A 23,553-nucleotide genomic window follows, 5' to 3' on the forward strand; every position below is an offset into this window, starting at 1 on the left:
GTAATGCTCTTACACCTAATTTATGAGAATCAGCAGTGGGGGCCAGTTTTTACATTCATGTTTTAAGCAACATTCACCTGCATGGCTTTTTTTCTCCTGGATTAGCCAAGCTCATGCTAAGAGTAGGAGTTGCCAAGATTTGAACTGAGGTGATCTGGCCCCAGAGCCTGCTCTCCCTCCTCTCCCACTGTGTGTGGTTCTCCAGGATGACCCCTTGCTGTCGCATGAAGCCTGCCCTACCCTGGCTGAGAGCTGTACTCACTGCCTCTACCAGGCTGTCTGCACTCCGCTGCTTGTCGCTGTTTTTGTTGCGGAAGCTGCCAGGGACAGTCAGGCTGGCTGGTGTGAAGGTCCGGTAGGAGATATCGGGCTCGTCTGTGTACCAGGAGCTGCGGTGCAGGGATGGCAGGCTGCCATTGACCTGGTCCAGGGACTCTGGCTGCTCCACCTGGATCAGGGGGGTATAGCAGGGCATCCAGTCCCGGTATGGAGGGGTTGCTGGAGGGGTGGCCCATGACCTGGTCGAGTGACTGGGCGAGTACTTCTGGGCTTTGCTTGAATCGAGGCCTGCAACTGCCATGATCTGAGGAGAGGGAGGGAAATGGAGAGAGATTAGAGTTCAGACATCCAACCCCCATGCTTCCTTAAAATAGAGTAAGCATGCAGCACTGTTCCATAGGAGCAGCCTCGAACAAGGGGCTTAAAAGGCATGAGCACAATGGAGAAAACTGACAGCAAAAAGATGGCTTTCTAGCAGACTGTGTTTTCATTTACCCAAAATCCATAATGTGTTTCCTGTGGCTGTTCCCAAGTAGAAATCAGTTGCTAATTCAAGAAATTGTTTCAAAGTGGTGAAGAATCAGGAAAGACATATAAGCTGTGGTGCATGAACATACCACTCAGTTAACTCTGGGTTAAATATTCAAGAACGTTCAGTGAAAACTAATAATGCCCAAAACTCATAGCAAAACACAGCTGGTTGTTTTTATTTGAGTGTAACTTGGCACATAACCAGCATTCTGTCCTTTCTAAAGTACTGGTTACAGTCCCACTTCTTGTACCTACAATTCCATCCTGACAAACCCTCCTTGGGACTCCCCCTCTGCAGAGAGGGACGCAGAAACCCTAAGTAAGCAACAGAGGTCCACGGCCAAATAGGAAGCTGCAACCATCCAAGAGAGGCAGTCGAGCAGGTAAGATCTAGGCCTCATCAAGATGGAGCAGGAGAGGGAAAGGTATTTTCTCATGTGTGTCCCCTGTCTCCATGCCAGCATATCACTGTGGTCCATGGCAATTGATGGCCTATGCTTTCCAAAGTTTTTTCCTACCAGGAACCAGGACAGAAATAAAAATGAACAGAAAAGTGAAGTATCTCAGAGATACATCAGAAGAAAATCTGATGGCACTGAGTGTTCTTGTGCTTAGAAACCTGGGCTGAACAAATGCAGGAAGGCCTGGCTCTGCAGTGCTCACAATGGATGGGGGGGGTGTCATTTTACAATTAGGCTCTCCCTGAGCCCCCACCTCCCCATACAATTGAATAACATCTCTGCTGTGGGGTTTTCAGAAAGAAAAAAAGTGTCCTACTTTTGTCCTTGAGGCCAAGCCCCGGTGAGTAGCTCTGGCCCCAGCCTGCTTCCATCCAGTGCCCTCAGTGCTGATAGGTCTTTTTCCTTAGACCACACTGACCTCATAGGCAGGGTGGAGGGCCGCTCATCCTCCAGACCCCAAGGCTCTGCCTGCAGAGTGCTCTGTAAATGTGTTTTAGTGATAGTTTCTCAGAGCAAATACAGGACAGCATTGATTGTCTGGAATCAGTTAAACAACTACCACTCACTGGGTCACAGGTTGCACCAGGTCTGTCTTCAATGCAAGGAGAGATGTGGAAAAATAGACAGTGTACTTAAGTGGACAGGTCCAAGCTCTGGAAGTTGCAGCCTTGATTCAAATGCCAATTTGGCCACTCAGCTGGTGTGGACTCAGGCATGTTACATATCCTCTGATGCTTTATTCATGTGTAAAATAGGGTTTGTAACTACCTATTGGCAGGGTTGTTCCAAGGGTTAAACCAGACTGTGTAGGAAGGTCTCCTTCTGTCCTGGAGCTGGCAGCCAAGGGCAAGAGAGTATCTGGATGCAGCCTTGGGGGGGTGGGCTGACTCACCTGCTGCTGCATCAGGTGCAGAGGCAGGGCCGTGCGGTGGGGGAAGGCGGGAGACAGCGGGGCTTCCTCCTGGCTGCTCTGCCTGCGCAAGCACTCAAAGTTGAAGGAGGACCTCCGGTGGGCTAAGAAGTCAGAGCACATCATTCAGTTGGGGAGTATATACTCTGTCAGGACCCAGGGCTCACAGAATTAGGTCGGCCCACTGGACACTGAGCAGGGGGGCCCCAAGAAGTAAGCAATACGTCCAAGAAAAAGGATTATGTAGCGAGGTCTCAAAACTTTGGGAAGGGAGAATGAAGACATTAGAAGGCCCAACCCAGGAATGTTTTTAAAAGTGCAAGGTTATAACTTTTAAATGCTTGGTCTGCTCTCAGGAGGAGGGGCTAAAGACATCCCAGAGGGCATGGTTTTCTAACTCCAAAGCCCCTGGTCCTAAATGAAATGGGGAACACATGTTAGTTCAAGAACACAATGCCATCCTAGAATTCTGCAAACATTTCCTGACTGCCCCCTTTTTCACCGTCTGGAAACCCCGAGTCTCCCGGACTGCAATCAGCACCTTGCTGGTGCTCCAAGTCTACACCTTGGGTTTAAAGGGAGTCACTTGCTACCTGCCTTGTTCAGTTCAATCAGGTAATAAGCCAATAATTTTGTTGGGAAACATCCTGCTTCTCTAACAACAAGAGAAGCAACAAGAATAAAAGATTACCTCAGTCTGTAAAGGAGACAGCCGTCCTATGAACAGCTGTTTCCTGTGGAGGGTGATAAGATAGGTTGAGTGATAGCAAGTCTAAATTCTGGGCCCCTAAGCCAGAATTCTGGACCATGGCCAGAGGCCTCCTCCAAGGGTCGTCCCCCTCCCCCGGCCCCCTCCTCACGGGGTCTAGTGCTGCAGAAGCTGCTTTGGGGAGCCTCACCTAGACTGCGAGGTGGTGGTTGAGTAATTTCAATAGCTCCTTACTTGAACTCTGCTTTCTAAGCTCACAGGCTCATGCCCCAGTAAAACTCTTGCATGCCCCCAATTCTTGTGTTAGGAAACCTCAGGGACTATCCCTGGTCGGCCTCCCTGGCATTGTAGGACTGTATAGAAGGCTCTAGAAACTGGGCTCTGTGAGGGGCCTGCTCTACAGTGCATAAAGACCAGGCTGAGCTTCCTCAGACACTTCCTAAAGGCGAGAAGCAAGACAGATAAGCAGTCCTGGTCTCTCGGGCCCAAGGCACATTGGCATAGACTGGTGTTTCCTCGTGGGTGAGAATGCTGTCATCATCAGAGAACTTTCCGTAAGCACCACATAGGGGCCTGGTTTAACAGTGTACTAAGGAGGATGGGCCTCTTTTATTAGCACAATTCCTAGGATCAGGAGCCGGGGTCCAGAGGCTCAGAGCTGGGAAAGGGAAACAACATTTCTCATTTGTACAGTGCTTTTTAGCTTCTAATATGAGTCATGTACATTCATCATCTTGTTTGCTTTGCACAACAATTCTGGAGGAGGAAGTAATTCTGCTGTAGCTGACAGTCAAGCCAGAGGAGTTCAATATTCTTGTTGTCCAACGTTGGGGCTGATGGACAGCAAAGCAAAATCCCTTACAAATAAAAAGGGCAGTCACTCCTGTCTGCTCAGGCCCCTCGCCATCATCAGGACAGTGCCTGGGGACACTGATGTGGCTACTGGGTGGGCCAGGTGGGATAATGAGCAAAGGCAGAGGTCCAAGGAAGGCAGAGAACCTCACCTTACAACAGTCACGGCCTCTGCCTGGCCTCATTATACATGCTTCATCTAGTATTTATGGGGAACAGAATTGCTGCATTTAGCAGCATGTGTTTGAGGCTGAGCAAATAAATATTAACCAAGGAAATGGGTCTGCTTACCCTCCCCATGACAGCTGGAGTGAGGTGGGGGCCTGGGTGCCACCAACCAAGCTCTTATTATATATGTAGTTGACAGACTCAGGAGCCAATGCATCTCCACTATTTTTGATTACTGATTAGAGTCCTGTTCAATAATATGCTTCATTCCTCAAGAAAATCCAAAATGGACATTGCTTAACCATCATCAAAATGCCCACATCAAGTAGGGGTCACTGCTGCCTTTCTCCTGACAGCACTAGGTTCACTTCAGCTAAGAGGAAAACCAGGCTGGGGAGCAGTCAGCTCCTACCCCTTTCTCAGCAGTATGGGGTTCCCCTGGGCCCAGAATGGGAAATACCTATTCTAGAGGCCAAAAGCTGCCCTATGAACAGAGCCTGGCAGACCTCAGGCAAAGATGAGAGGGAGGGAAGATGGAGAGATAAGAAAGGCAGGAATAACCTCTGGTGAGGAACTGGGAAGAGATGGACACAAAGAATTCCTAGAGGTCCCACAGAGGCATGGAGTCTTGTAAGTCCAGCTCGCTCTGCTCATGAGCCCATCCTTCCACCTCCCAAGATTACCCCAGCTGTGAGGGGGAGTTGACAGCAACAGAGGTACATGCCTTGCCTATCTCTCAGGATGGATGAGGCTCAAAGGCAAGAACATACACAAAAGCCCTTTATCAGATATACAGTTTTAGAGCCACACAGTGCTGGGGTGGTCTAAGCTCTCACAGTGGGTATGGATAAGAAAGAAAGAAAAGCTGATACAGTCTCCCAACCGGGGGGGGGGACCTGGTCAAGAGAACTTGAGATGCCTGGCCTGGTACTTTCCCTGGGGAGTGGGCAAGGGAGCAGGCATGCTGTTTCCTGGGAAGCTTCACCCAAAATGAAAAATCTGGCCTCACATGTTGGGGTGGGAGGTAGGAGGCGTCTTCGTGGAGATCTCCGTGAATCATAGCAAACGGGTGAGTCATCGTCCTCCAAGCAGCCTTGGGGGTGATGGTAGCCTTGGGGCCTCTCAAAGTCCAGGCTGCTTCCTGGGTATCTACTGTAGTAGTCATAATTTTGCCTAGCAATCAAAAAAGGCCAAAAGAAAGTGAAGGGCACACATAAGATTCTAATCAACAAGTCCTACCTCTTGATTCTGACAGACACTCATCTGCAGTCCTCCTCCCACCTCCCTTAGATACTGTTAGACTGAGAACAAAGCGATCCTCAGCTTCATGGAAGATTCTAGATGGAGGCAAGGGTCTTGACAGGAAGGCTGAGGACTGGAGGTCTGTGATAGTGATATGCTGGCAGTTTCTGAGAGCCTCAGAACATAGTCAAATGTGGATTCCAGATGCCCTGTAAGCTTCACTATCATTGCTCATGTCTTCACTGAGAACCTCTCTCCTGAGAGTGCCTGCCTCTTTCAGGTGCTGGGCTGGGCACCAGGGACACAAAGATGCATGAAATACGATCCCCTCTCTCAAGGAGCTTAGATAATACTCCAACATGCACACACCCCCACACCCAGGTTGTCTAAGGCAAACTAGAAAAGGTTAGTCCTAGAAGGCAGTAGCTCATGGTGGGTTCTACGAGTTTGGGGACTAGTAGTAATGAGGTTTCAATTCCAGCAGGAAAATGAAAAGCAAGACTACAGAGCAGGCCCTTGAAGAGATAGCAGAATTAGGCCATGCAAATATGGGATAAGGGCGTTCAAATGGTGAACATGGTATAAGCAAAGGTCCTGAAGAAGGAAATATAGTATATCTGGCTCAGAATCAGTGGTTACATCTGCCTGGAAGTCAGGCATTGGAGGGAGGTTGATGAAAGAATAGCTGGAGAGGCAGACATGGGTCAGACTGTGGAAGATTTGGACCATGAAGCTAATGCTTCTTAAAAGCTCAGATGCCAGCAGCGACTTCAGTACATTACCACTTCCTTTATAGTAGACTCCCCCTCTGTGGTTTACAGAGATAAGGGTAGTAGGTGACTTCTGTCCCCCTGTATTGTCCCCTATGTATCCTGAAAGCAAAGTGCCCATTTAACCCTAAACATTTTTTCTGCAGGACTGAAGTTGGGAAAGGCACTTCCACCGAGATGTCACTCTGACCTCTTGTTCCCTTCATCCAGGAGAGAGACTCTGGTAAGCTTCATTAAGATCCCAACCACAACCTTCCTGGCAATGTGGGACAGAAATCCTAGAATGAGCTGGAATTTAGCATCAAGGGACTGAGAAAATCTTCTGGACCAAAAGGGGGAAGAGCGAAACGAGACAAAATAAAGTGTCAGTGGCTGAGAGATTCCAGAGTCAAGAGGTTATCCTGGAGGTTATTCTTACGCATTAAACATATATCACCTTGTTAGTCAAGTTACTATGGAGAGGCTGGAGGCAACTGCCTGAAAATGTGGAGCTGTGCTCCGGTGGCCATGTTTCTTGAAGATAATTGTATGATGATATGGTTGTCGCAGTGTGACTGTGTGGTTGTGAGAGCCTTGTGTCTGATGCTCCTTTTGTCTACCTTATCAATGAACAAGTAAAACAGATGGATTAAAAATAAATAAATAATAGGGGGACAAATGTTAAAATAAATTTAGTAGATTGAAATGCTGGTGATCGGTGAAGGGGAGGGATAAGGGGTATGGTATGTATGAATTTTTTTCTGTCTTCTTTTTATTGCTTTTTCTGAATTGATGCAGATGTTCTAGGAAATGATCATGACAATGAAAATACAACTATGTGATGATAGTGTGAGTTATTGATTATATAACAAGAATGGAATGCTCATATGATAAGAATTTTTATGTTTGTATGTGGTTATATAATATAAATAAAAAATAAATAAATTAAAAAAAGAAAGTGAGGGGTAAGGCGAATGGTATGTATGAATTTTTTTCTGTTGTCTTTTTATTTCTTTTTCTGAATTGATGCAAATGTTCTAAGAAGTGATCATGATGATGAATAAGCAACTATGTGATGATATTGTGAATTACTGATTATATAACAAGAATGGAATGATCATATTGTAAGAATGTTTGTGTTTCTTTGTTGTCATTTTTTTTTAATTTTTTAAATTAATAAAAAAAAAAAAACTAAAAAAAAAAAAGATCCCAACCACAGCTAATGGTTGGCTAAGCTGCTATGCAAACAGACTGCTCAGTGATAATGAAATAAAACCTGATCTCTTTGGACAGGAACTTGATAGCCATGAAGTAGGCCCAGCTCACTTTTCTGAAGCCTTTTAAAGACATCAAAGGCCTCTGGTGGCAATAAGTCAACATGTTAGAAAGAACAGATTCTCCTCTGCCTCTCTCTAGTCCCATTTCTCTTACTTTCTCTGGTCTGAGTCTGTGCTTCTGTTTTGCATTTCAGGAGAATCCAAGCACAGCTATAGGTAGCCCTCGGCTTAATGAGTAGGTAGAGCATAAGGGGCTGGAAATGTGGAGGCCTCTTAACTTTTAGGCCAAGCCATAGAGCAGCTTACCTGCTTCTGGTTGGTGAACTGTCATCCTCATAGCACTCCTCACTACTGAAATACTCCTGCTCTCCCAAGCAGCGGGAGTCCCTAAAGTAGCCTTGTATCTCTGGGTCTTCCCGGCAAATAGTTGGGAGCTGCTCATCTCCTGAGTCAGACCTGGAGTTGAGAGACAGGATCTGAGAGCCTAGGCAGACAGCAGACGGTTCGTGCCAAAAGGCACCAGCTTGTGGCTGGCATCATTGCCTCAGGTACTCCTGCTTCTCTCTGTGTGTACCTTCCTCCAGTGGGATGGAACCACCCAGGCCTCTGGCACTGGGGCCATGAGTATGGCAGCCAGAATGAGTGGGGGTTTCTCAGGACCCTGCACAATGCTAGTGACAAACCACTGAGCCCATAAGCCTTAGTCAAAGGAGTAAATGTGATTTGGATAACAGCAAGGAAAATCGACCCAGTGATCCCTCTGCAACCCCTCTCCTTCCTGCTCACCCCCACCCAGTGTGACTTCAGAAAATGGAACAAAGAGACTCCTTTACTACCGACTTTCTATTATATCAAAACTCAAGTGAGGTGAAAGAGGTGTTGGACAGTGTCACAGGGAACTAACGTGGAGGTTGTTTGTCAGATTTTCAAAGGTTATCCTGACCCAGGACTGTCACAATATCTTCCTAAAACCCAGCTTGTCCTGGGCCCAATTTTTAAGACTGGCCCAGTGACATCAACCCTCTTAAAGGACTGCTCTCTCTCTTACCACCCTTCTCTGGTCCAAGATGCTCCTGATTTCAGTTGATGTAATTAAACTGAATGACCCAGCTTCCTAGCCCCAACAAAGGACCATTCCTCCAACAACTCAACTCAGTTCCACAAATGTGGAGAAAAATATACAGTGCTTACGTCAAGGGCTGTAGAAGAGGTCAAGGAGAACTGGTTCCTGTTTCTCAGGAAGTTTGGGTTACGCATTTGCTAAACCCCTTCAACCCCTAATCCCCCCAAACACTACAAGAAGCTTGACTCTAAAGAGAAGGTAGGAGGGAGGTACCCAGGACAATGCAACTGCCCCATGAGGGGCACAGTGGGCTCTCACAGCACAGCATGAGGCCTGCGGGAACCAGTCCGTGGCGCACACCTGGCAGATGATTATTAGTCCTTGGTACTGAGTCTGCAAATAAGAATCTGAAAGTTCCTTCACTTAGAAAGAAGCAACTACCTCCAACACCTGAGTTTACCACCCTTAGTTATTATAACCTGTTAGGTCAGTTGGCTCAAAGGAAATTTTCTCCTTCTTCAGCATTCAAAAAGATCAGCTTCTAACACTTATAATAGCACCCATTTAATACATAAACATAGGCAATAAACACATACCTAATGTAAGTCTCATAATAGCGGGTTCTATCCAGGAAAGCACAAAATAGGAGGGAGGGAGAAGATAAAAGTTAAATATTTCCGACAAAATTTAAAATGTAGGTATCAGGCTACCTTCTAGAATAGGGGTCAGCAAACCAGAGTTCATGGGCTAAATACAACTGCCAGCTGTTTCTGTATGGCCCATGAGCAAAAATGTTCTTACATTTTTACTGGATTGAAAAACAAAACAGAACAAAAAATATTTCATCATTTTCATCATTTGAATATATGAAATTCAAACCTCAGTGTCCATAAATAAAGTTTTATTGGAACACAGCCACACCCATTCATTTACATATCATCCCTGTCTGCTTTCTCACTAAAATAGCAGAGTTGAGTAGTTGCAATGGAGACCACATGGTCCTTAAAACCTCAAGTATTTCCTCTCTGATCTTTATAGAAAAAGTTTGCCAATCCTTGACCCAGGGTATGGCAGCACAACTGGGGAGCTGATGATTTTGCACCTACTGCTGTTTCAAGGGGCACCACATACAGCAGTGTATGAGATGGCAGGTAGCTCTTTATCCATTAAGTTCATCCCGTGGCTAGTGCTTGAAGAGGCCACAACCTCAGGAGCACTTTGCAGATTCTAATGGAAATGACTACAGGGAATTGCCTCCAAGTGTCAAATCAGGAAAGAGAAAGAATAGCCTTGCTCTACGGGCTGGATGAGACACAGGCAAATACTACATTACCAAGTGCAAACACATTCAAAGGTTACCTTTTAATACTGGACCTTCTTTGAGGCTCACGATCATGCTTGTGAGAGGAATGATGCCCATTTTCAGACACATGCTCAAGGTTCCCAATGCTGGGCCGCTTTCCATGGGCAGCTTTGGACATATTGGCATTATTGAGATTGGCATTTGTTGAGTTGGGAACTTGCTTTCCTATGGAATTATGGTTATGATGGTTATGACACACCGAATTTCCTGCTGGAGGAAACAGCGGTTTCTCAGTATCACTTGCAGATGGAACTGAAGGCCTTTGGACATGCAGGGGACGGTGGGTAGTATTGGTCTGCTGAAGGGAATCTCTCCTATCACTATTAACATGATTGACATGGTTTCCAAGCAGGGCACCATTTCTCTGCAAAATAATGGGAGACAACACCAGGTAATTTAACAAGTATTTGATGCAGGCTAGCTTTGTTAGGTAATCTTTTCTAATAACAACAAATTCTAAGCTCCATAGGATCCCTGTAAAACAATCCATCTGTCTGAAGGATCGGGGTGAATGTGTTGGTGTGGCATTTGGTCCTCCCTGAAATAAGGAATGTTACCGAATCCTGAGCTAGGGAGCAAATTCTTGGCTGCCACTGGAGTATATTCTTCTGGTCTCTCCACGTTAAAGTGACTCGTACCTATCTGGACTGGTTGGCGGCACCAAAGACTGAGCAACAGGCATGCTCCCTGGGCTGTGGGGCTGAGGGCTGGCAGGCTGATCAAAGAGCTGGCCCAGGGAAGAAAAGGGAGTGGTGCGGACAGCAGTTGGGAGGGCCCAGGTTGCTCATCAATACCCGGCCAGTGCCTGGAATCAAGCTCCCCAGAAGCTGAGAGTATAAGGCAGTGAGGCAAGCTCAGAAAGGAGCAGACTTGCCCTAGAAGGGGCACTGGCGAATGGGGAGGGTATGTCTGGAGGGTGGGGCCTGGTGTGCAAGCCCCTCTAGGCCCTGGGGTTGGTTTGCATTCTCCAGGTTCTTCTGTGGCTCATTAACTGCCCAAACTCAACTCCTGCCCCACTACTTGCAGGTGGCCACTATGTAGCTAGGCATGGAATAATTACTTTGAACACATCTTCTTCTCCTTTTGTTTCTTCAGGCTCATCATCTTGCAAATCACATGATATAGCACGTCGGATTTCTGGCCCAATGTCATGAAGTGTCCTTAATCCTGCCTAGATCAATGAAAATGGCAGAACAAGTTAGACAGCATGTGTACTCTGGACCCAGCCTGGGTCTTGGCTTTGCTCCTGCATGATTCAGCTGTGGGAGAGGAAGCTTTCTCCACAGGGAAATCCAGGGAACTGACTGCTTGGTTGAATGTGGTGTGAGGAGTTCACCAGAGTGGTCAGGATGGTCCCAGGCTGGAAGTCTTGAGGCCTTCAACCCAGTAACTTCCTTTGCAAATGCCCCCACTTACATAACATTGCCTGGCTGTGAGTATCTGGACACCATGGTTCTGGAGGCAGTACTGGGGTCTGCCAGGGCCAAAAGCCCATGCCCTGGTCTAAATAACATCCTTCGGGGGATCACCCGAAGAGCACCATCTCCCCAAGCCCTGTACAGTGCAAACAGCACAGCCTGGCTATTCTAAAAGAAGGGTAACAAAGACTCCATGGTGGTATCCAGGATGAGGAAGTCTAGATACAGGTGCCAGAGGAATACCTAGACCAAGGAGCCATCAGAGCCACCAACTCTGCTGAAAAGCCATGGGGATGAGGTAGTGACACCACACACTGCAGCCACCCACACACTCAGGACCATGATGGGATGGGCTGACAGGCACACACCTAGGCACTGTGTGGTACTCCGCCTCCACAGCCATTCAGGGAGCCCTGGACCGCAGCCTGTGCTCAGGCTGAGAACTCTCCAACAGTGGGGGTCATCCTCTTGAAGACTATATGATTTGAAAATAGCTCCTCAACTTAGAAGGCAGTGCAAGACCCCACCAGTTTCCTCCAGGTCCTTAGGCACATTCTGCATCTCCCCAAGGACCTCATCCTGCCTTCCTCACCCTGGGACCCTGCTCTTTTGGGAAATGGCCCACCCCCTCTGAAGGCTGGGAGGAGCCCTTCCCTTGTTCACAGCTTTGTCAGGAAATATTCCAGGGTGCATATGGACTGTTTGTGGGGGAAGGTGTGGTAGCTGGCTCTAATAAATATTTTGGCCACCAATTTGAAGAAAACTAGTATGCTGACTTAAAGATTAACAGAGACAGTACAGCTCCTTTCTCTTTTTTGACAAAAAACCCTGCATCTGAAAAAAGCATTTTCTTTGTGCTCCACAGGCAGGCATCTTCTCACTGACTGATAGCCTGTCTGCAAGTCAGCTGCGCTAAAGGTTTGGAGAATGGTCAGTCAAAGACAATTTTTATGCAGGTCTGCAAAGGAGAACTGAACCAAGAGGCAGGTCCTCAGTAGCGAGGCCACCTTTCTCTCCTTCCTCCACAACCCCTGGGAGTGGGTGGGCAGCTAAACTGATAAAGCATGACAACCATACCTGAGACACACAGTGGAACTGACACTCAGCACTGGGTGTGAGGAGGGGGCAGAAGGGCAGCTTGCCAGAACCAGAAGGACTGGGCTCCACTGCCATGAGAATGCTCAGAACTGGTCTGCTGCAGATGCCCATATGGTGATGTTAAGTTAGAACATAAAGTTGTACGGGAACTTCCCAAGAGGCTCTTATAAAAACGGCCTGATCCATGAAAGCACCCAGCCTATGAGATGATGCCATTAAAAATGGCACCCTAGGTTATGTCTGCTTTGAACCATTCTTTGAATAGAGGAGTAGTACAGGTCTTGACATTTCATGAACTATGGGAGTGAATGAACTGCCAGTAGTTAAAGCTTTAAGCTTCAAGGTGAGAATTCTATGGTCTCGTGGAGGGAAGGAAGTCGCCCCTGGACCAGACCCATAACAGCTCTTTGTGTGGGTGATGAGGCTGCTCCTCACTCTCCAGCACTTCTGATCAAAGGCACAAGACATACACACACACACACTCACGCACAAGCACACACATGACCCCTCTCTGGATCTTGCATCTAGAATATTAGCACTTGGGGAATCATTCGGCTCTAAGGAAGATCCACTTGCTATTTTCATGGTAACATCAGAAGCCAAATCTGTCATGTTTTAAAAGCTCTTACACAGCAGAACTGCAGGCACGTGAAGAAAGGTCATACCCAGCAGTACTAAATGATCTGCGGTTCACGCAGAATTTTCTAGGATACATTTATCAAGGAAAAACAGACTAAGCAAGGGTTTGGTAGTATCTGATTTTGGATCAATTGGAAAGAATGGTTTGTTACAGATTGAAGGCCCCCAAACAAGAAGAGACAAAGTTGGAGACACCTGCTGTCTCTACAGAATTAACATAGTTATGATGTACTAAGTCACCACTTCCATGTAAATTATGCACAGTAATCCATGTGACAAGGCAGTATGGCCAGGAACCTTTTCGAGTTAAACAACAACAGATACTCCTAGTTGCTGTCATTCAACTAATTGGACTAGGCCTGATTAAAAGAAATAGAAAACTATTTATTTGGATAATTTTTAACATCATCCTTTGTTGACCGGTTGACATTTCACTGAAATACACATGTAACATAATCGCATAATAAAAACAAAAACTGTCTCCAGCAAGTCTTCAATGATACACAAGATTTGAATTCAGTTGGCAGGATGATGCAGTGGATAGACAAAGGGCAGGTCACTGGTTTGCAACAGAAATCATGGGAAAAGATTGGGAGGTGGCCCGCAATGCCACTTCCAAAGACAAATAAGGACAACACATTTATTAGAGAGACATCAAAGCGGGAGAGAAAGCATCACTCCTCCCAGACACAAAAGCAGAGGTTTAGAAATCATGACTCTATTTTGCTTGTTCCACAGAGAAGAAAACACACCTTTTATGCCAAGGAGTGACTTTGCTCTTCACGTGTAATGTCAAGAAGGTGGAGGATGCTGGGGAAGGAAAGGGGGAGGAAAGGGGGAGGAAAGGGGGAGGAAAGGGGGAGGAAAGGGGGAGGAAAGGGGAGGAAAGGGGAAAGTGTCTGCCACAGCTGGGAGTTGAGGAAAATAGATGTTCCCAAACTTAAACTGAAATGAAGCTTAAGCACAGCACCCTGAATTTATTACATATCACCAAACATGATAACAAAATTTTTCTAGCACATGTATCAAGCTAAAAGGTAGCTTAGTCTGCTCCAAAAATTTCATAGGCACAAATTCCTATTCCAAAAACTTCTGAAAACAATCTTCAACTCTTGAAAAAATTACTTTTTTTCACAGCGCTAAAAAGGAATATTTTCCCTTGAAATAAACACTTCACAATCATAGAATTCTCTATGCTTTTATATTTCATATCTGTATCCACCTCTATCAGCAAAATACTACTTCGATTTAAAATGTGGTCATTAGCACTTAAACCAATGCACTTAAAGCCATATAAAGTCATTCCATTAACATCACAGTAGTATTATGGTTTTAAATAAACACAGAATTGCTATAAAATATAAACATTATTGACTTGTAACATGTCCAATCTTATAAAATACTAAACAGAATCAAGCCTTGTTTCTGGTCAATTTTAAAATGCTAGATGTTATCATTAATATTCTTTAAAAAAGAAATATTGGCGCTTTGCCTATAGAATGCTGCTTTAGATTTTAGACACCATTTAATTGAAATTTTATAGATATTAATTCTAATGAATATTAAGTCACCTAAAAATAAACACTCATAAAATCTTTCTAAACCTTTCTGAAAAGCAATAGCATAAAATTATGATATTTTAACATCAAATATGAACATTTATTTGCTTTCCTTTCTCTTGCCCACTATTATAGGGTGTTTTTAAGTTTTTCCTACCTGGATGCATTTGAAATGCTTTTGCAGCCTGTTTCCCTAAGTGAGCTCCATCAGACACACCAGTCACCCACCAGCTCCACACCACCACAGCAAGCAGGTACAAACACCTGAAAAACCCTCAGGGACCTACACTGTAACAGTGAAGGTAAGAGATGCAAGCCTCGAGTCTGGACTGGGCCAGGCCATTCATTTTCAGGATGTGAGCTCCTGGCTTTCCGTCTCCAGTCAGAGGACACTACACTGGCAGACGTTCTCCACTGCAGGCAGGTTTCACTCAGCCAAGGCTGGCTCTGCATATCGTTATCTTGTTAATCACAAGTTCTGGTTAACCCTTTAGCAGGATTCAGTCCATACCCAATTAGAAGGGATAATTTTAGACTAGCTCCATTAGAAGAAAGAACTGGAGATTAGATACTTATAGAATAAACCTTTTCATGTACAAGCTGTCCTTTGCCGCCTACATGCGCACACACACACACACACACAGACACACCTCTTATGTTATCATTGTTTTCCTCCAGAGAAAATGTAATGGTGTGGCCTTTTTGTCCATTGTGAGCAGGCCTTGTGTTATGTATAAAGGATGAGAATGATGATCACAGCACTGCGTTAGTCACCCACAGTGATTCTGGTCCTCCCTGCAGTTAGCTGTAATGACGTCCCACGAGTTACCCTCCTAGGCTCTCCCATGGCTGCACTCAACTGTATAAATTAAGTTGTCACCATCACTTTGAAAAATAGAAGAAACGTTAAATAAATTACCTAAAGTAATACATGACCTTTCCCTACAAGGCAACTCAACAGCTATCTCTTTTTGCTCCATCCTAATTCTTAGTGGTAATTTTACACCAGAATCAAAAGAAATTCTTGCCAGTTTCCTGATTAAATAGAGTATTACTTAAAATCTGGGCTCAGCAGAAGCTGCAGATCACAGTTTATATTCTCAAAACATCTTTATATCTGTCATTATGGTCTTCCATGGGTCATTTCACTAGCTCCTGGGAGGAAAGGAGGACCGAGACTACCTGTCCAAACTGGTCAGAAGCTCAGCTACGACTCTGACCCCGAGCCTGCTCCTCCCATAATGCCATGCTGGCCTGCCTCTCCCATGCTCCCAACTCGACCACCACTAAGAGAAAGTTGTTGCACCTACCAGTAAAGAATGCTAAATCATGTACTCACTCGCCTATAAACGGGACCATGGGGTGCCATTAATCAAAGTCAACCTTCTTTTGAGGGACCAAGCAGAGCTTATTTTTCACTAAACCAAAATGGAAATGACAAACGCTCATGAGTTACCAGTAGACTGACCTGAGGCTTGGTATACATTCGTAGTTTCAAGTGTGCCACTCTAAGGAACTAAGATTTTTAAAAGCACTTTCTGAGATCATGCACTAATTTAGACCGTTATCCCTCCATATTAGCATAAGTAATGAGACACGGGTGATACAACTGTCAGCCTGAATTAAGTGGTACAACACAGGGGCACAGGCAACTCCATGTCTACGTGGGTGGGTTGGGGTTGGGAAAGGAAGGAAAAGTTCAAGTTAAAAACAGTGCTATTAGATGGGGAACTTCGTCAAGGGAGATCAAACAAAGGCTTCAGCACCCTCTTCCTTTAAGAGAGATTGTGGATTATTCCCCTGGAACAGTGATTCTCAAAATGTGGTCCAGGGATCCTGGGGATCCAGATGACACCGTCAGGGGTTTCCAAGGTCAGTGTGAGTTTTACACTACTACTAGGATGTTCTTTGTCTTTTACACTCTCATTCTCCCATGAGAACATGGTGGAGTTATTGAAAGGCTACTTGACATGGGATGATGACATCACTAGTATCCTTGTGCTGTTCATTCTGTTTTAAAAAATTTCTCCATTTTAATTTCTAAGACAGTAGATCTTGATACACAGGGGTCCTTGACACATTTTAAGAGCATAAAAGGGTGCTACAACCAAAAGGCTTGAGAACCACTGTCCTAGACCAACCCCTCCTCAGACAGGCAGCACTATCTTTCCCTCAGGCACCTGACTCTTCACCCCATCTGGGATTCCTCTGATTCTGCTCACCCTCCTCTACTTCTGGGATGCAATGTTCTTCATGTGTGTTCCATAATCTAGCCCTCAGTCCTTATTGGGTTGCCTTCACTGCTCCTTAGGATGATGTGCCCATCCATGACCCTAAACAGCTACCTTTCTTAAATCGAAGGCACACCAAAGAAAACAAATTCATCCAGGTACTGCCCACCTCGGAATTGTTAGAAAGTTGTAGCAAACTCCTTCCTGTGGATAAATGGCTCATGATACATTAGGGGTAATGTATCTAGGCAGTCAGTCTACCTAGGTAGTGTAGGTAGGTCAGATCACTTGAAATGGTGAGCCACTGGGGCCAAAGGGCAAACTTCCATAGGCAAAAAAGACTTCACTCAGAAAGACCTGAAGACTGGGAGTGACTGTGTTAGCCGTACATAAGATGGGCCTGTAGGAAGTACACTTCCCATTAGTGAAACAATTTCTATCCTATACCTGGTCTCCAGGACTCCCTGAATTGCCAGGATGCTTGGAAGAGCTCTTATTACAGCCAGGAACAAGGCTTCTACAAATTCTGCTGGCTTTCTCTTCTCCTATCTCTTCACTTGATTCTCCACTCTCCCTTACACACATATACACATATACACACACACACAGCCTACAGTCTGCAGAAAACAGGGCAAGAGAAAAAGACTCAAAAGCCAACTTTCTTCTAGACAGTTCAGAGATGTCAGATTCTTCCCCATGACATTTGCATTAAAGTTACTTTTGAATATTGATTGAAAAACCCAAATTGGTCAGTTGCAATATCTTGAGCTCAGAGTCAGTGTATAGACCTTTGCATCACCCCCCTGGAATTGGCTGAGAATTTCAGATCGGACAATTTGACATTTATAGGCAAGTAACTAAGCTCATCAATTAACTTGTTGAGTGAAAATCTACAATTCTTAAGATGTGAAAATGCAACCTGTAAAGGTACCTCTGTTTACATCTTTATGCATTTTCTAATCGTCTTGAAAAGGGGACAATTCTCTTTCTCAATGGACAACTACCATACAGAACAGAAAAGAGATAAAAGAAAAATAAGAATTTCTTAAAGTTCTGGTAGTAAACAGGCATATAGTATTATTATTGTTGTAGTCTTAATAAGAAGCATTTATACGTTCCAAGTGCTTTACAATCACTTAGCTATTCCTCACAACAGCCCTGTGAGGTAGGTCGACATTATTACCCCCATTTTACAGATGGGGAAACTGAGGCACAGAGAGGTTAAGTGTCTTGCCCAAGACCACACAGCAAATGAATGCTGGGGCTGGGATTAGAACCCAGGTTCCCTGACTCCCAGTGTCCTTGAAACTAAACCACACTGCTTCCAAAGAGGCATCCCGAGACTGGCTTAGAGCACGAATTAAAGACGGACAATGTTAGATGAGGTTTGGGTGTGGTGGTATTTCCTGTGGACACATTAAGATGGAACCTGAGGTGCTGCCTGGATTGGTTTGGCATGCGGGTACATGTGTTAGTTAAATGAGTATATCTGAGCTTCCTGTCCTGTCCATTTCTCAGTGCATCCTGAACTGGGTTACTTGTAGAGACCAGGAGCCAGATGAGCAGGAGGGCATGGTGCACTGGCATATAAAAGAAACTGTCAACTCAGCGCCAAAGGTCCTGCCAGTCTGTGGAAGTTCGGGCAAACTAGGGATGCAGGACTTTGGAACGGAGTCAGCTGCCCACCTTAGGCAGGTCTGCTTAATCTTTTTATTATAATTCTTTTCTTTTTTTTTTTTTTTTTAACTGGCCAGCATCAGGATGTTGTGTTCATTCCATTTTTCTGTGGGGCAGCTGTCCCCCTCCTTTGCTCTCTCTCACTCTTTCCCTTTCTCTGAGTCTCTGCTTGGAAGGCAAAACTGTTAAGCCTTGTATGTTCCCTTTCATGAAAATGAGCCACCGTGAGCAGCATCCGTGACAGGCGGCCATGGCTCCTGATGGGCCACAGCCCGCTTCCACCTTCTGGAGGAGTACTTTGCTTGGAAGGGGTCTCCCTGGGACCTTGGGTTTGCTTTTTCCTGCATTTCTCCTGAAATGCTGTTTCAGTAGATATAAGCCCACTTGAGACTTTTCCCTTTCAAGGCCTTAGCCACAAACGCCTTCCGACTAACGAGCTTGGTGCTGTAGCTCAGGCAGAAAATTCTAAAGCATCCGTTCAAGCATCTGAAACAAATGAATCAGCCAGTGAAATCTCATCTGTTAGCATCTGTTCTCCTCTTAGATTTTAAAAAAAAGCCTTTTTATGGTTTTAGATGGAATCATGCTTAAAAAAATAGAAAAATATCTTCCTGCATTTTAGACTAAGGTGACTAGATAGAAGATGTTTGGTACTGTCAGTTAAATGTCTGTGGAGTGTCCTGTTTTCCTCTCACATCAAGTCACATGAAGGAAAGAGCCATTTGCTTCTTTCGTACACCCATATTTTCACTTAATCGCCTACATCACCATCTGTTGACGGGGGCAGGGGATTTAAAATGACACACTCTAACAACCTAATTATTTATAGCTAGAAATAATGGTCTCCTCCTTAAACCCAACTTCCAAACAAGTTTTTTTTTAAAAAACTCTATGAAGTTTTACTCTCATGAAGATCAGCAGGGACAGAGTCTCCTCAGATTCCATCAGAGTGCAAGCTTTTGCATAAAGGAAATTCTTGAATGTTGCAAAAAAGAAATGAACAAATTTTTTCCACTTAGGGATCTTTCCTTTTTCTTATCCATGATATTGGACTCATTCATATACGGATCTTGCCTAGAATATCCTCATCTGGAAGGTATGATGGGACGGTCAGTGTGCATTAATATTTGCTGTGAAGGGGACTGAAAGGTTTCATGGCTGCATAGCTGTGCTCCTTTTTATTTGCTCCTCATGGAAATTTGCAGGTCACTTGGATGCAGCAACAATGGATGAAGAGCAAATGCTGAGTCAAACTAAAGTGAATATGTCATGTAGGGGATGGATGGAAAAAAAAAAAAAGCCTGAAACAGCTTCTCTCTCTTTCCCCCTTTGTAGAGGTACACAAGAGAAGTTCGGTTTTAATGATGAAGATGGATGGACAGATGGATACTACACACTCATCCAAATCACAGAGCTCAGAGGACACCAGAGGCTGAGCTACTCCCCACACATGGAGTCAGGAGTTCCTCTAGTCATTCCCCTTCATAAAGAAGGCAACACTGCAGCTGGTAGAATAAAGGAAATCAGATGGTTCCCAGCGGGTTGAAAATCATAGTTTATCCATGTGTCCTTGCAAACCATCCCATGGTTGGATACAGAGAATGTGAGCCAGTTCTGAAACCTGTTCAGACAGACTGCATGCTACGCAGCACAAGCACACACATGCCTACATCTTCTGTGCTCACACTAGGCTGCCCACTCTCCACTCTCCATTAGCAGTCAGTCTGTTAACCATGGGGGCGCTCCTGTCAAGGGAGAAGGTCACCCCGCTTCTCAACAGGCCAGGCTCATTTTCAGGGGCTTTGTTGAGGATCTGCATACCTGTCCTAGTTAGTGTTGGTTCGTTTCTCCCATTGCCATTTGACCCCATTCCCCTAACTGCTATATTTTCATGTACTACTCCATCACACAGAGAAGAGCCTTTCTCTACTAATTAAATGCACAGTAATAAATCACATTTAAAGCCATTGCTATAGCAGAGAAAGCCAAAAATGTAATTAGAATTATCCTTCAAGGAGACAAAAATTTTCTATTTTTAATGTTTGTTTCAGAATTAAATGCATTTTCAGAATCTGTCAAGATTATGAACACAATTTTTTCAACTGTGTACTCAACATAAATTATAGACATAGTCTCAACTCCCAACGGAACCACATTTGTATTTCACCAAGGAAATAAGGTTCTTTCTATAAACATGAAAATGAAAAACATTTAGAAGAAAAAACCTCAACGTTATTTTAACGCAATGTAAAAATAAGTCTTTTAATCCATGACCCATAAATGTGGTTTTAGTACCATGTAACCCTTCAATTTAAGCCTCTGTGAGCCCTATATATGAACTGTGCAAATTATTTAGCCATGAGTTGTTTTTGCATGTTCTACAACATCAAAAAACTAGATCCAGCCACCACAGCAAAGACTTAAGCAAACACTTAAGCTATCTAATTAGGAAGTCTTGGGAGTTCAGAAAAGTATAACCCTGCATCTAGGTGGTCATCATACCTGCCTTTCACAGAAAAAGAGAAGTATCTCATAACACAGAGCTAACTTTATTGATGTAAATTTTGACACAAGCCATTGATGAAAGAATATATTCCCCCTCCAGAAAATTCATCAACTTCCAATGCAACCAGCTGGGATCCTAGAATGGCCAGCAGTTCCATGTAAGTAAAGGGTACCACTTAACTCTGAAATCTGACCAGCCCTAGTCCTCCAGACCCAAGGACTTTAGGGAAGAGCCTTCAGGAACATATTAATCACTCTTTCTCATACCCAATTTGGCCATGCTGCTTTCAAGAACATATGGACCAAATACCTATTCTGATTTACAAGCGTATTTTTTTCCAGTTTGCCCTGTCTTTCTAGGGCTAGTTGTGATCCGTCCTGGGATCCAGGAGGATTGTGCATTTGCAAACTGGTTTGGCCACAGGTGAAAGAGCTTTACTAACAGATTCTATAACCTGAGGTCGCAATCAGCTGTTTAATTGAACCTGTGATTCACTGAGCTACCTTTAGGATAGGTGATCAGAGAAAGATCAGAAATTGTCTTCAGTCAGATTCAATATCCACCCTTCTTCCCATGTATGCCTCTTCCCCCAGCCCCTGCAGCTGTCCAGGCAGAGCAGAGGTTTCATCATGAATCCACAGGTCATCAACTAATCATGTACATGCGCGCTTGCACTCACTCATGCGTTCATTTGTTTCAATCATAGTCATAGTTGTACTCTCTCAGCAAGATCAGAGAGAAGCCTTGACTTTGGTAACCATTATCATTTTGAACACAAAACAATACTAGCAAAAAAAGTGAATAACTGTTCCACAGTGAACCTACAAGGTCAAATTTAAGGCATATGGTGATAGTAAGGACATAATTTTAGGGTAAGTAAACTAAAAAGGAAAAAACACTTATCATATTCAGGATGGATTTAAAGCACTTTGGTTAGCAGAGATGACAGGGCTTTCAAGCGGTTTGACCAGTTGTTTCTAACAGATTGCTGACCTCTGAAGTTGTCTTTTTGGGGGTTCTTAGCATCTTTCCCCATTCCCACTTTATCCTGCTTTCTCTATCTCCAGCACTCACAGACCACCCTTTCCAGCCCATCTTCCTGCAGGTCTCTACTGCGATCCCCTTTCTTCCACATTCACCTGGTTCCCATCAGAGCCATGGGCTTACTATTCTCATTCTATACCCCTTGAATGCACAAGTCCTTGTTGGGACCAGAGGTCCCTGAAAACTACATCTACACTCCAGGGGCCCAGGGCAGGGCCAGGGAGGGAGGGGGGTGAGGGAACAGGGGCTAGCCCGGGTGCAAAATAGCAGCATTTGCACAAGCAAGCCTCACAGCCATCAGAAGACAACCTACAGAGAGACAGACACACCATACATTCATTCATACACACACACACACATACACACACGGTACACACTAGGAGGTGATGGATGTTACTGAAATGGACCGAAAACCAACAAGCAGTGGGGTAAGAAACAAACAGAAACAAAAACAAAGCACTTGCGTTCAGATGGAGAGCTGTTCACTGGGCGGCTAGAACCATTAAGCCCGGGGGCCATGGGGAATGCCCCAACCTTGGCAGGGCAGCCAGACTTCAGTGTGAGTGCCCGCCTAGAGGACACCACCTTTGGAGAAGACTGTAGGAGACAGGATAGAAAGGGCAGGGTCTTTCCTGCCAGGGGTGTGCCTGCCGTGGTTGTCCTGGGGGGGGGGGGGGAGGGCCACCACAAGGCCAGTAGCAGATTTGGGGCATGACAGATAAAACAAGTACTTACCTCGTGGCCCAGAAATGCTAGTCCACATTTTGGGGAGTATGCAGTATCTCAGTTTAAACAAAATCCTTGCAGTACTGCTCAACCATGAATAGTCAGCTCTCTAATTTCAAATAAGCTTGCAAAATTGTTAGTGAAAAGAGAGAGGATAAAAAACAACAATTCACCTGTAGGGCAATTGTGGTGTTCTTCGCAGGGTATTTTCCCACCAGTCCTTGTTCTTTCCGTTTCTTGAATTTCCTAAAGTAGTCCTGTATCAGGAAAGTGGCATAGAACTTCCCCACGGTTACCTCATCATCTAAACGGAGAGACCAGACACAGCTCTCCCAAATCAGCACATTTGGACCAAGAGCCTAAACACGCACTTCTGGCTGGGGGCAGGGCAGGGCTGGGGCGGGGCAGGGTGGGGCAGTGCAGAACGCACTAGACGCTCTGCTTACAACATGGGAGACAAAATCTAGCAAAAAGCAAGGATTTGCAAAGCAGTTAAGGCTCAAAATTAGAGTCAGTTAAATGCATCGATACTCAAAATTACAGAAAATAATACAGGTGTAATGAGTTTAACAGAGCAGCATATTAGTAAATCTATGAAATGCTGTCTTAGTTAATTAGTTAAAGCAAAAATTACAAAAGAGAAAAGGCTTCCCAGGCCATATTTTCGCTCCTGTATGTAGGGATTTTGCATGTAAAATTATATAATTTACATATAAAATTCTGTGTAACATCAAGGGCAATTAGCCACCTAAATCCCAATGCTTCAAGATAAAGACAAGAAACTTCAGTAAAGTTCATACAAGTTCAGAAGGACAGAAAGGTCACTGCCAAATCCAGATTTTCATAAACTCACTTATTCTCTGCCGATCACCTCCAAAACCCTTTCTTGGTTTGTAATTCAGTACTGCTTGTTTTCTGCCCTGCAGTGACAGTTCCAACTAACCTCAAAGTTAAGCTGGACTAATTTCTGCTATGTTCAGAAACAACCCCAACACATATCATTGGGGAATGGGAACTTTGCTGGCAATCTTACAGGTGATGCATGAGGCAG

At 44.8% G+C, this 23,553-nt stretch overlaps 1 protein-coding gene across 8 annotated transcripts in view; it reads right to left on the minus strand.

Moving 5' to 3' along the window:
- CACNA1D (calcium voltage-gated channel subunit alpha1 D) overlaps window positions 1-23,553 on the minus strand; it is a 413,019-nt gene that overhangs the window by 2,873 nt on the left and 386,593 nt on the right. For all 8 annotated transcript variants that reach the window (XM_077128982.1, XM_077128983.1, XM_077128981.1 and 5 more), the window contains 7 exons: window positions 22,676-22,806; window positions 10,665-10,775; window positions 9,601-9,968; window positions 7,485-7,634; window positions 4,920-5,083; window positions 2,164-2,285; window positions 263-583 (listed from right to left, as the gene is read on the minus strand). In XM_077128982.1, coding sequence (XP_076985097.1) covers window positions 263-583; window positions 2,164-2,285; window positions 4,920-5,083; window positions 7,485-7,634; window positions 9,601-9,968; window positions 10,665-10,775; window positions 22,676-22,806 — 1,367 coding nt within the window. The remainder of the gene's footprint in view (window positions 1-262; window positions 584-2,163; window positions 2,286-4,919; window positions 5,084-7,484; window positions 7,635-9,600; window positions 9,969-10,664; window positions 10,776-22,675; window positions 22,807-23,553) is intronic.

This window comes from Tamandua tetradactyla, chromosome 15 (genome assembly GCF_023851605.1).
Source record: "Tamandua tetradactyla isolate mTamTet1 chromosome 15, mTamTet1.pri, whole genome shotgun sequence".
In the NCBI taxonomy this organism is placed as follows: Eukaryota; Metazoa; Chordata; class Mammalia; order Pilosa; family Myrmecophagidae; genus Tamandua; species Tamandua tetradactyla.